This window comes from Solanum pennellii, chromosome 1 (assembly GCF_001406875.1).
Source record: "Solanum pennellii chromosome 1, SPENNV200".
Taxonomy (NCBI): Eukaryota; Viridiplantae; Streptophyta; class Magnoliopsida; order Solanales; family Solanaceae; genus Solanum; species Solanum pennellii.
In genome coordinates, this window is record NC_028637.1 from 85,470,451 (window position 1) to 85,483,164 (window position 12,714).

At 35.7% G+C, this 12,714-nt stretch overlaps 1 protein-coding gene across 1 annotated transcript; it reads left to right on the top strand.

The window, feature by feature from the left end:
• Positions 1–7,539: 7,539 nt before the first annotated feature.
• On the top strand, positions 7,540–12,332 carry LOC107024343 (probable disease resistance protein At1g61300). Its single transcript, XM_027913764.1, has 3 exons — positions 7,540–10,811; positions 10,999–11,493; positions 11,653–12,332. Exons 1-3 carry the CDS (start codon positions 8,250–8,252, stop codon positions 11,704–11,706), a joined length of 3,111 nt encoding a protein of 1,036 aa, XP_027769565.1. The 5' UTR covers positions 7,540–8,249; the 3' UTR covers positions 11,707–12,332.
• Positions 12,333–12,714: the final 382 nt, after the last annotated feature.

The window sequence follows — 12,714 nt, forward strand, 5'->3', positions numbered from 1 at the left end:
CCTCAAAAAATTGATATTATTTTATTTTTTTAAAAAAATAAAATTTTTACCCCATCCTATTTAACCCTCCACTCCTAATTTTTATTTCTTTTTACATTTTTTTTATTTTGTGTTAGATATGTATGTACATATATTTTAAGAAAAATAATTTCTATTTAGTGTATCGAATGTAAAATAAATAAGTACAAAATTAAAAATGTCTTGCAACGACAAGTAAAAAATATTTTCAATATGTATTGATCTAAGACAAAATGAAAAAAATTGAAGCGGAGGATTCAGTGAATGGGTACATTTATTTTTTAAAAAAATTAAATATATCCAAATTAGTATTTGAGGGGGGGGGGGATGAAGTAAAAAAAATTATATTATAAAATAAATTTAGAAAAAAAAACTTTAAAAAGTGGTTGGGGGGTGGGGGACGGTGAGAGGAAGTGATGGATTGGGGTAAGAAAAATATTTTATATTTATTTTATAAAAAAAAATATAATTTTTTTGGATATAATTTTTTAATGTTTAATTTTAACTAATACTAATAGTTTATTTAATTTTGTCAAGGTTGAATGTTTTGTCCATGTGGAGTGTGATGTGACAATTTTTAAAAATAAAAGAGAGTGTATTATACACATCATGATGACAGTAATATAAAAGAGAGAGATGTTCTCAAACTAAAAAGTGATAGGTTATGTATGAAATTCACACTTTCAGTAGTTTAGGTATGAAACTCAAACAAATGATTTAGTTTAGGTGTGTTTTTGAAACTTATCTCATATATATATTATATACGAAAAATGATCAAAATTGCCCCTGAACAATGTGAAATAGACCACTTATATCTTTCGTAACATTTTGGGATAAAAAATGCCTCTGCTGTTATCCTAGGAGACCATAAATACCCTCAAGAGTTAACACTCCTAATTTTTATTGACGTGGCAAGCCACGTCGAACTAATCTTTACACCTAAGCGTTGTCAACTAGGATTCACTACAATAGAACTAGACCTTTAGCGGCGACAACAGTCGCCACCAAAGCCCAGAAAATCGTCACTAAGACTTTTTAACATTAAATTATAATTTTGTGTTCTCTTCTTCATTGTTTTTAAAATATCAAAAATAATATCGATTAAGTATGATTTGAAAACACTGTTTTTTTTTTATGTCATATGTAAATGTATAAAGTGTACAATGATGCATTATATAGTAGGAGATTTGAATCAAAATGTATTTTTGATGATTTTTCATAATAATATTGAATGTTTTTAATATTGATATGCAAGTTATTTATTTTAGAAAATTAGGTTGAAATCAAAAATTAATTATCATATTTTTTTGTTTAAAAAATAGGTTGTACTAGCGAATGGTTCTGGAGCCTTAGTCGTCACTAAAAATCACTCATAGTCTTTAGTGACAATATTTTGGGATTTTTTGGCGACTTTGTAGCCACTAAAGGTCAAGTTCTTTTGTAGTGAATCTTAGTTGGTAACGGTTAGGTGGAGGGATTAATCTCATGTGGCTTGCCACGTCACTAAAAATTTGGGCTGTTAACTCTTGAGGGTATTTGTGGTTTCCTGGGAGAACAACAGGGGTAGTTTTGATCCCAATATGTAATGGAGAGTATAATTGGTCTATTTCGCATAGTTTAGGGGCAATTTTAACCCTTTTCCGTTAATTTAATATAAAGCGAAAAGAGGGGGGGGGTCTAATATCCCATCTTAAAAAGGACTAATTTTACCAAGAATCATTTTGGAAAGAACCAAGTTATGCTTAAGTTATGTGTTTTGCATTCACTTCAAATGACCATAACTTTCATTACAGAATGAGTTAGATGCCCCGTAAGATATCAAATGAGAGGTCATGGAATCCTATTTCCAACGCCACTGAGTTTGCTGAATTTCAAATTTAGATGAGGGAGATATGCCCAGCTGAAGTCCAGGAAAACTACCCAGATTAGTGAGGGGTACTTTGGTCTTTTCCATAACCCCATCAACTTAAAACGAATTTAGTAATATTTTTGGGGTCAAATCTGATTTGGGTCAGTTTTCATTATCCTAAATACGCTTAGGGTTTTGAGAGGATTTCAACGTTCGTCAAGATTCAGGAGATTTGTTGACGGATTTCGCCAAATTAAGGGATGTGAGTTCTCATAGTGTTAGGTTCGTTCACCCACATGCCAATCATGCTATTTTAAAGAAAATTCTGTTCTTGAGTTTTTAGGATTGTAATTCTTGATGAGTTTTCTTGAAGTTCCATTCTAAATCTTGATTGTTGGGGTTTTGATGAATTCGTGAGGTGAATCTTAGTGATTTGAGGGTTTGAGTAGATTATCGTGTACTTATATTGGGTATTAAAATCTAAGTAAGTTGAGAAGAAACCATTCGTTTATAGGCGAATTGGGGTCAGAAAATGAGCAAGAAAATTCGTGGAGGAGTTTCTGGGTAGTGGTTGGTGCGCCGCCCCACCAGTGCGCCAGGAACAAGTTCTTGTAGTTCAGGAGATCGCTCCCCGGGCCACTATGTGTGCCAGGGTCTTCTGCCCCACCATTTTTCCATCGTTTTGTCCGTCTGAGTCCTTTTAAGTGTACCTTTACTCTCTATTGATTCTAACTTCTCTAAACTAACTCTAAACATCGACAGATCATCCATGACATGAAATCATAACCCTTGAATTCATAATTCATAATTAATAATTCAAATTCAAGATACTGTTAAGAGTCAAGTCTTGAGAGTTCTTTCGAGTCATTTTGAGAAGTCTTTTACAATCTTTTAAAACTTGCTTCGAGTCATTTTGAGAATCTGAAAAGCTGAAGAATATCAAAAGTGAGGTGCAGGAAAGAGCGGAAGTTGCCCGGAGAAACTTAAAATGCATTTCACGCAATGGCGAGGCTTGGTTAACTAGTGTTGATACCATTTCTGAACATGTGAAAGCTTTAAGGCAAGGTGCACCTGAGGTTAAAAGGGGTTGCTTTTATTGTTGGTGGCTAAACCTGAAGTCACGTTACTCGATGAGCAGGAGAGCTAAGAAAATTACACTGGAGTTGATTCAACTTCAAAATGAAAGCAACAGGCCTTATATAATCTCCTGTGATCATCCAGTTCAAAGGTGAGGCTATGGTGAGGTGTTTGACTCCAGAAAATTGAAAGAGGAAGAGGTCATGGCAGCTTTGAGAGATGACGGGGTTACTATGATTGCGATATGTGGTTTGGGAGGTATTGGTAAGACAACACTGGCTAACAAAATCAGACAAAAGGTGAAACAAGAAAGGTTATTCAAAGATGTCGTCATTGTAACTATCAGTCAACAACTAGATTTGAATAAATTCAGGGTGAGATCGCAGAAGGACTCAGGCTGAAATTAGAAGGGGATAATTTGTGGAGTCGTGGAGATCAGCTGCACACAAGGTTAATAGATCAGAACAGCCACACCCTTGTAATTTTGAATGATGTTTGAGAGGCTCTCCGTGATCTAGAGAAACTTGGAAGTCCCAGTGGTAGCAACCACAACCATCGGTGCAAAGTGACAGATGCATCATGGAAAATGCCAGGGTTTCAACAGTTGGTAGGTTAAAAGATCCCCATCAGGAAGCTAATGTCCCAACGATGGCTCCAGTACGACAGCACACAACGGAGAAATCAACGACTGCTGGATCCGGTGAAACTGAGGAGTCTAGAAATTCAGGCTTCTCGCTTTTCTCTTTCACACCCGATCCTTTTTCTTTAAAAGAAGGGAAGGTAAGGAACTTATCTTCAAATTTGACAATAAACCACATTGCGGGTGAAAGTGGCTACAATAAGAAAGAACCCATTGAAGAGTACAATTCATTTGCAAATCATATTGAGTTTCCCTTTGCCGATAGAGAAGGTGGCTGCCTGCCTGAGATTTCAGTTTCTATCCTCTGCTGAGTGATGGAAGTTTGAGAACTTGTAATTTTGGTGCACAATAATCCACCTCAGGATTTTCTTTTTACTTTGTCATGACTTCCTTTATATGGTTTGATTTGCTTTGAGTTTTTAAAAATTGTCTTTTTCTTACTGATGCAAGGAGAGTAAAAGTTGAGTTGAGAGGATGTTATATATTTCAATGAGTATTTGTCTTTACAGATAGAGGTGGAAACAGAATTTTTAATAAGGAGGTTCAAAATCTGTAAAAATAGACACATGAAGTAGCCGAAAGGGGTTTGACATCTACTATATATACGTATAAAATTATTTTAACCATGTAAAAATAATATAATTTTCCGTCGACCCCTTCCTAGAAGGTAGCTCCGCCCCTGTTTACAGACTACTATGGTTCTTGGTTGCCAAGAACAAGATATCCCTTATATTCAGAATCACAGAACCATGGATCATGTTATTCAGTTCTTTTCAAAAGATTGCCTAGATTGGTTGTTACTTCATTGCTTGGAATCTGAGTACTCTTTCATTTGTTTAGGATTAAGTTTGGTCATTGTCCAACTATATATCTCAGGGACGGATTATGTGTTATGCAAATCATTGAGCAGTGAAAAGTCTATACAGAGATGTACTCTTTTGAGAGTATCAACAAGTTGTAGCATTTCACTTGGAAAATGTTACAAGTTTTGTGAGTAGAAAAAGATCTTTGCACCAAATACTCCTTCAGTCCATTTTTACTGTTTTATTATGTTTAAAATAGACCTTCACTTTTGTTTGTCTGAATCAAGAGATACTTTATTACTTAGTTTCTAAATTACTCTCCTTATTATCTATAGGTTCTCAAAGTAATTTATACTTTTTAGAAGGTGATATAACAAAATTGTTATTCTATCTTGTGGGTGCCCCAAGTTGATGAATTTCTTCAATGATCTAAAATTAATACTACGTTAATAAAGATTGAATTTATATTCTAATATTTATACATATTTAGTATAAAAATTGTTGTCGAGTCCATATTTAGAACAAGTGAAAATGGTACTCTGGCAGTAATGTTTTTAAAAAATACATGAAAGAACGAGGAAATTTACAAACGGGGCTCTATGATAACCTTGAAGTCCACATACCATGCAGCCAACGTGCTGTTCCGATAAATCCCAGGAGTCTAGGCTCCATTACCGGTGCCGGAAAAGGGACGACAGAAGATGGCCGGAATTCTATGCGATTGTGGAAATACAGTAAGTATGATGAATGCAACGACAATGTTTAAGTTTAACCCTATAATGTCAGGTATTCATCTTTCAATTTCAATACCTGAAAATTGGGGTTTTTACTCGTATATATGTTCAAGCTTAAAGTCCCTTAGTGTATTATCTTAGCTTGAAACTAAATCAATTTGTTGAATCTTGCGAAAATGTGATAGTTTAGCTGCTCATATATATATATTATCAAAATTAACAAATGTTACAAAGAAAGTGATAAATTTGTACTTTTGGCCCCATTTTGTGCTAATATTTAAATTTTTCAGCTCAAGCTAAATAACTCTATAAGCTTATATGTTTCATATCATAACATCCCACAAGTTATGCGAAGGATTGTGTAATGCTTTTACTATGAGAGCAACATAAATCTTTGGATAGTGAATCTCAGAAGCGGGGTGCAGCTAGGAGTGGAGGCTGCCCGGAGAAACTTACTAGTCATTTCCATCCACTGTTGAGGCTTGGTTAACTAGTGTTGATACCACTACAGTAAATGTCTCAGGTGTAACGCGGTGAGATAGAATTGAGGTTTCTTCTATGGTTGATGTCCAAACTTGAAGTCACATTAGTTTCTAAGCAGCGAATCTAAGAAAATTGCAGTGGATGTGATTGAACTTTGAAATAAAGGCAACAACTATGCTGTTTTTTCCTGTCGTGCAGTTGAAATTGAAGCTATACCTATGTAACAGCGGTGAGGAGTTCGTTTCCAGAATAATGCAAGTATATTTGAATTCCTTTTGTAAATATGTGTTTGAACATTTCTATGCATTTCGAACAAGGAGAATAATAACCAAGATCATACTTTCATTCATAATATAAAGTGTAGGTTCCTAAATATCATCAAGATACTGAAGGAGGAATTATAAGGGAGGAAGGATCCAGATATTTACTTACAAACAACATACTAATATAAGAAATAAGACTACTCTTGAATAGCTAGCCCCAATAGAATATCGGCATCTTCACACACGCTGTGCACATGCTTCTATTTAGAGGTGGCAAATGGGCGGATTGGGCTGAATTTAGGCGGGTCAAAATGGGCTGAGTTGATAAATAACCTGCCCAAAAGTTACTTGAGCTGAGCTAATAAATGGGCGGGTCAATAATCAGCCCAAACATATGCAGGTTATGATTTCATGGACTAATTTCACCACCTCTACGCCTTATAACAAGGTACCAAATGTAATTTGCTAAGTTTCTAAATCTGCCCTATGCCTTGATCTTTTTCTCATTTTTATGCAGAAGTATAACACAGAAATTAAGCAGCAACCATGTAAATTTTTCTTTCATTATATTGACATCTAATCTGTATCTGTATTTTCTCATGTTATCTTGCATTCTATGTCTTTATATATAATGGTGTTTATATGGGATGTTTCCCAAAAGAGAAAAGTTAAAACTATAACTATGGCTTTATAATAGTTTTAATCAAACCTTCAATTTATAAAATTTGTCTTCAGCATGTTAAAAATTAAACAACATGCATTAGGAGTATTTCCACAATCAGACACCTCTGATTTTAGAAAACAAATTAAAGATTTTAAAAAACCATTTTGGTGCTAAAATCACTTAAAGCTGGATTACTAGGGATAAGGTGATATCCTCCGATGGAATAAGTGATCACATAAAAGGAACAATAAGTAGAAGAAATGACTAGAGCCCTTTCTCCGGGGTTGGAAGTGCTGGAGCTTTACGGCTGCCAAAGCTGGGGCAGACGTCAAAATCTGCTTATTATGAAAAGTATTTTTGGTCAGAAGTGTTTCTCCAAAAAGTAATTTGAGAGAGTAGCCTGTTTATCTTTCACTTTCTTTATGGTGTCATTTGGTTGTAGTAGAAATTATTCTAAAAAAAACATCAAGTAGTCATTTGTGTGAAACTGAAAGGGAAATACTTTGTTAAAAGTGTTAGGTTTTATTTGTCCTGATTTCTTACCATAAATAAATTTTCCTTTTAGGAAAAGGTTTTGGATTGACTAATCCTTTTTCTAGTAGGAAAAGGTTTAGGACTCTATAAATAGAGGAATGTTTCTTCTAACTTAATTAGCATTCACAATGTAGTCTTAAGGGCTTTGAGAGTTTTGGTTAGAGGGAAAATTTATGGTTCACAAGCTTGATATGTTGTCACTTGTGTGAACCTCCCATGTATTCCGAGTGAATTGGTTGAGGTTGTTTCCCTCTGTATTTTGTACTCTCATATTTATAGTGGATTGCTCATCTCCTTTGTGGACGTAGGTCGATTGACCGAACCACGTTAAATCTTTGTGTCTTTTGGTATATTTCTCGTTGTCTTCTTACTCGTGGTGTTTCGAGGTTTGCTTTGCTAGCTTCCGCATTTACACCTGCTTATTTCCGGTCCTAACAAAAAGTTGGAGAGAATGTCTGATCTTTGAGTACTTTGAAAGCAAGTGGAAAATTCCGAAAAGCAACAATTACTTTTCCTTTTTTTCTTCTTTATAGTGTCTGCCATTGCAAGAAAGCATATATTTTGGGAAATTCTTAACATGAGCTTGAGTGAAGGAAGATATGGAATTAGATGTTCACTTCTTTAAAATGTTAGCTAATCAATACTCTCGCTTTAAAGATAATTATTTTGACCCCACTCTTGTTATTCTCAACCCTGAATGCACACGTTATAAATCTCTGTGAATCTGTTGCTTGGAATAACACAATCAAACTCTCCATTACCTCTCTTAAGCTTTCATTTTCACATAAAATTCTCGAATCTTTGATTTTCATACCAAATTCTCCATTTCCCGCTCTCTGATATTTCATTTTCATACCAAATTCTACATTCTTACTCTTTTAGCTTTCATTCCAAATTCTCCGATTGCTCTCTCATATTTCATTTTCATACCAAATTCTCCAATTCCGCTCCTCTCATATTTCGTTAATTCTCATTCCAAATTCTCCATTAGCGCTCTCTGATATTTCGTTTTCATATCAAATTTTACATTGTTGCTCATTTAACTTTCATTTCGACACCTTCCAGTAACTAAGAAAACCAGTCAAAAAGAGAGAATTAGAAAGCAAAAAAGAAAAATAAAAAAGAAATAGCAGAGTTCAGACTTGATAGTTGAAAAAAAGGCTTATTACTAAACTATACTAGCAATGGAATTGTTATCTATTTTTGTGGAAAAAGTCACAGATTGCTTGATGCAGCCAGTTGTGCGAGGGATTGGGTATTTGCTTTACTACAAGAGAAACATCAGATGTATGGATAAAGAATCTGAGAAGCTGAAGAATATCAGAAGTGAGGTACAGCAGAGAGCGAATGATGCCCGGAGAAACTTAAAAGACATTTCACCCAATGGCAAGGCTTGGTTAACTAGTGTTGATACCACTACTGTAGATGTCACAGCTGTAATGCAGCGAGGTAGAACTGAGGTTGAAAGATATGGTTGGTGTCCAAACTTGAAGTCACGTTACTCACTGAGCAGGAGAGCCAAGAAAATTACACTGGAGTTGATTGAACTTCAGACTGAAGGCACCAATCCAAATGCTTTCTCCTATGATCTTCCAGTACAAAGTGAGGTTACATATCGTAACACTGTTGAGAAGTTTGACTCCAGAAAATTGAAAGAGGATGAGGTCATGGCAGCTTTGAAAGATGACGGGGTCACTATGATTGGGGTATGTGGTATGGGTGGTGTTGGTAAGACAACACTTGCTGAAAAAATCAGACATAAGGCAATACAAGAAAGGTTGTTCGATGATATTGTCATGGTAACTGTCAGTCAACAACCAAACTTGAAAGGAATTCAGGGTGAGATCGCAGGAGGACTCGGGCTGAAATTAGAAGGGGATAATTTCTGGAGCCGTGGAGATCAGCTGCATACAAGGTTAATGGATCAGAACAGGCGCACCCTTGTCATTTTGGATGATGTTTGGGAGGCTCTTCATGATCTAGAGAAACTTGGAATTCCCAGCGGTAGCAACCAAAACCATCGGTGCAAAGTGACATTGACGACACGTATCCGAGATGTTTGTGAAGCAATGGGAGCTCAGAAGATCATGGAAGTTGGAACTTTACCTGAAGAGGAAGCATGGATCCTTTTCAAGGAGAAAGTTGGTAATTTAGCTGACGATCCTTCTCTACTTGATGTAGTAAAAGATGTTGCCAAAGAATGCAAGGGGTTGCCACTTGCAATTATTACAATTGCAGGAGCGCTTAAGCATAAAACCAAGCCTTCATGGGAGGATGCCCTTAAACAATTACATGATGCAGAAACAAGAAATATCCCTGGAGTGCACACTAAGGTGTATAAACATCTGAGGCTAAGCTATGATTACTTGGAAAGTGATGAAGCCAGGTATCTTTTTTTGCTTTGTTCTTTGTTCAAGGAAGATAGTAATATTTGGTCTGAAGATTTGCTTACATATGGAATGGGGCTTGGCATCTTTTCGGAAATTAAAAATATAGAAGGAGCAAGAAATAGGGTGTGCCTTCTGTTAGAAACATTGAAAGATCGTTTCTTGTTATCCGTAGGTTCAAGAGAAATTTTTGTCAAAATGCATGATGTGATCCGTGATGTGGCTATAAGTATTGCGTCTGAGGGAGAGCATAACTTTATGGTAAGTCACGATGTTAACTCAGAAGAGTTCCCAAGAAGAAGTTCTTATGAGCATTTCAGTCACATGTCAATTATTGCAAATAAATTTGATGAGCTTCGTAGCCCAGTAGTTTGCCCAAAACTGAAGCTCCTAATGTTACAGCTCTATTCTGAAAAGCCATTAAAATTACAGGACAACTTTTTTGATGGCATGTGTAAACTCAGTGTCTTAAGCATGAGGGGACACAGAGATTACGAGTCCATTCTGTCTTTTCCAGCATCCATTCGGAGGTTGTCAAGTCTGAGGACGTTGTGTCTGAATTATTTAAGGTTAGATGACATATCCATTATTGGGGAACTTGTCACTTTAGAAATTCTCATCATAAGTAATTCTCAGTTAGAGGAGGTGCCAGTGGAGATAGGAAAATTGACCAATCTAATTATGTTAAAGTTTTGGGATGGGTATAAAATACGTAAAAGGATTTCAGCAGGGGTGTTATCAGGACTAGTTCGATTGGAGGAACTACTTATGGTGGGAGTAGAATATTGTAGTTACTCCACCTTGAGGGAACTGGAATCCTTATCAAGATTGACTGCACTGACATTGGGTGACTGTTCTGTTGATGTGATCTACAATAACTTGGGCCTTTCCTCCAAGTTGACACAGTACACTCTTATAGTGGGTAGAGAAGGTTCCAAAAGAACTTCTCAGTTCGACAAGAAAATTTCTTTAGAGGTCACCAAGACTGCCCCATTGGGTGATTGGATCTGCCACCTGTTGAAGGAGAGCGAATTTGTAGAGTCAATCGGAAAGGGCTCTAATAATGTGTTGACTGAGTTACAGCTGAATGGATTTCAGAATGTGAAACGTCTCATCCTCTCTAATTGTGATTTAACATATTTATTGAACATCTCACACAAAGTAATCAAGTTCCCCAATTTATATCAGTTGGATCTTCAATCTCTGGAATGCCTCACTCACTTCTGCAGTGAAAACGTTGAGGGCATTGAGTTCCCTCAGTTATGGAGAATGAGATTCTATGAGTTACCTGAGTTCCAAAATTTGTGGCCTACAGCCAACAAATCCATCACTCACTCAAATCCTCTTTTTCATGAAAAGGTTTGCTTCTTATCATGAAAAAAGAAAAACTTCTTTAAATATGAAAACCAGCTTTATGAATAAAACTTTTACCTTTTACTCAAGCATGAAGATATTTACTCGCACAAAGTCTACACTTTTATCATTATACAAATGACTCGGATATACCCTTTTTATCTAAAAAAATTTAATACTTGAACGTTTGCAGGTTTCTTGTCCCAACCTGAAAGATCTTACCATCTGGAAACTTGAAAGCATAAGTGCTCTATGCTCTCACCAACTTCCAACTGACTACTTCAACAAACTTGAAACATTGACTATATATAGTTGTGGAAAATTGAGAAACTTGATGTCTCCATCAGTGGCCAAAGGTCTTTTGAATCTCCAACTGTTATGTATAGAACACTGTCAATCAATGGAAGAAGTGATCACAGAAGGAGAAGGAGAAGGAATCATCACCTTATTTCCCCTCTTGTTAGAACTGGAGCTTCGCAGGCTGCCTAAGTTGGGGCATTTCTTTCTGACGAACAATGCTCTTAAATTTCCAGTTCTTAGACATGTGACTATCCGAGGCTGCCTTGAAATGAAGACGTTTGTTCAACAGGGAATATATGTGAGTACACCTTTTCTTATAAGGGTGAATCGTGCTAGGATGAAAGAAGATGATCTGAATAAATGGGTACAACAGAGGTTCAATTCTAAGGTTTGTCTTGTTTCATACCTATATAAGTAATTGCTACATAATTCTAATTAGGTTCTACTGCTCTCTTTCCGTTTTAGATACTTATTTACGTCCGATAACTTTCTTTTACTTAATAAGCTAGTCATCTCTCTCTTCTTTTGCATTCTCTGTTTCCTACAGGAACAAAAGGCTACTGATGGCAACATCGCTGAATCTGGTCATGGAAAGAGTTAGGGAAGTAGTAACAACTCAAACGAAATAATGCAAGTAGGACAGCACACAATGGAGAAATCAACGACTGCTAGAAATCCAGGCTTCTCTCTTTTCTCTTTTACACTCGATCCTTTTTCTTTAAAAGAAGGGATGGCGAGGAACTCATCTTCAAATTTGACAACCTATCACATTGCGGGTGAAATTAGATGCAATAAGAAAGAACCCATTGAAGAGTACAATCCATTTGCAAATTGAATTGAGTTTACCTTTTCCGATATAGATAGATAGAGAAGGTGGTTGTCTGCCTGAGATTTCAGTTTCTATCCTCTGCTGAGTGATGGAAGTTTGAGAACTTGTAATTTTACTTTGCTTCGAGTTTTTAAAGTTGAGATGAAAGGATGTCAAGGCTTTTTGGTTGGCAAAATTATTCAGTACTTATGAAAAGATTGAAGACTAGTTTTCTTGGAATCTGATCTCTCTTCCATTGATTAAGGATTCAAATTCGGTATCATTATTGTGCAGTGAAATTCTATACATAGATATACTCTTTGAAGAACATCAACAAGTTTGATAGCTGCTACTCAACCCCAAATTGTATCCCTTCCATTCTATTTCATGCATCAACTAGTATTTTTTTGTTTAGCCTATTTAAGAAAGTGATTTTTTTTCTTTTAAATGTTGTATGGATGTTGTGATTAACAATTTATGGAGAAACACATTCTTTTTTTCTTTTATTTTTTGAGATGGACTAACAAGAAAAATAAGTGACACAAAATTGAAACAGAAAGGATTAACTAATTTGCCATTTTATGTTCATGTTGCACGCTAACTTAGAGATTGATACAGTAATGAATTTAGCACCATCACCCCTTTCTGGATCTTTAAAGACAATTATGTTTTATCAGGTAATGTTCAAGGACTCTTTTTAGAATGACTTAGAGTCCCCATTGGTTTAGAATAGACCCATCGTGATTTGCTTATATGGACTTGGGCAGTTTTTATCATGAGCTAATTTTTTGGAGATGAGTT

What these genes read in the sequence shown, in the direction of transcription:
- LOC107024343 (XM_027913764.1), top strand. Translation starts at nt 8,250, where the DNA reads ATGGAATTGTTATCTATTTTTGTGGAAAAAGTCACAGATTGCTTGATG. An exon ending in ATCCTCTTTTTCATGAAAAG is followed by an intron (nt 10,812 to 10,998) that starts GTTTGCTTCTTA and finishes GAACGTTTGCAG; the next exon opens with GTTTCTTGTCCCAACCTGAA. An exon ending in AACAGAGGTTCAATTCTAAG is followed by an intron (nt 11,494 to 11,652) that starts GTTTGTCTTGTT and finishes TGTTTCCTACAG; the next exon opens with GAACAAAAGGCTACTGATGG.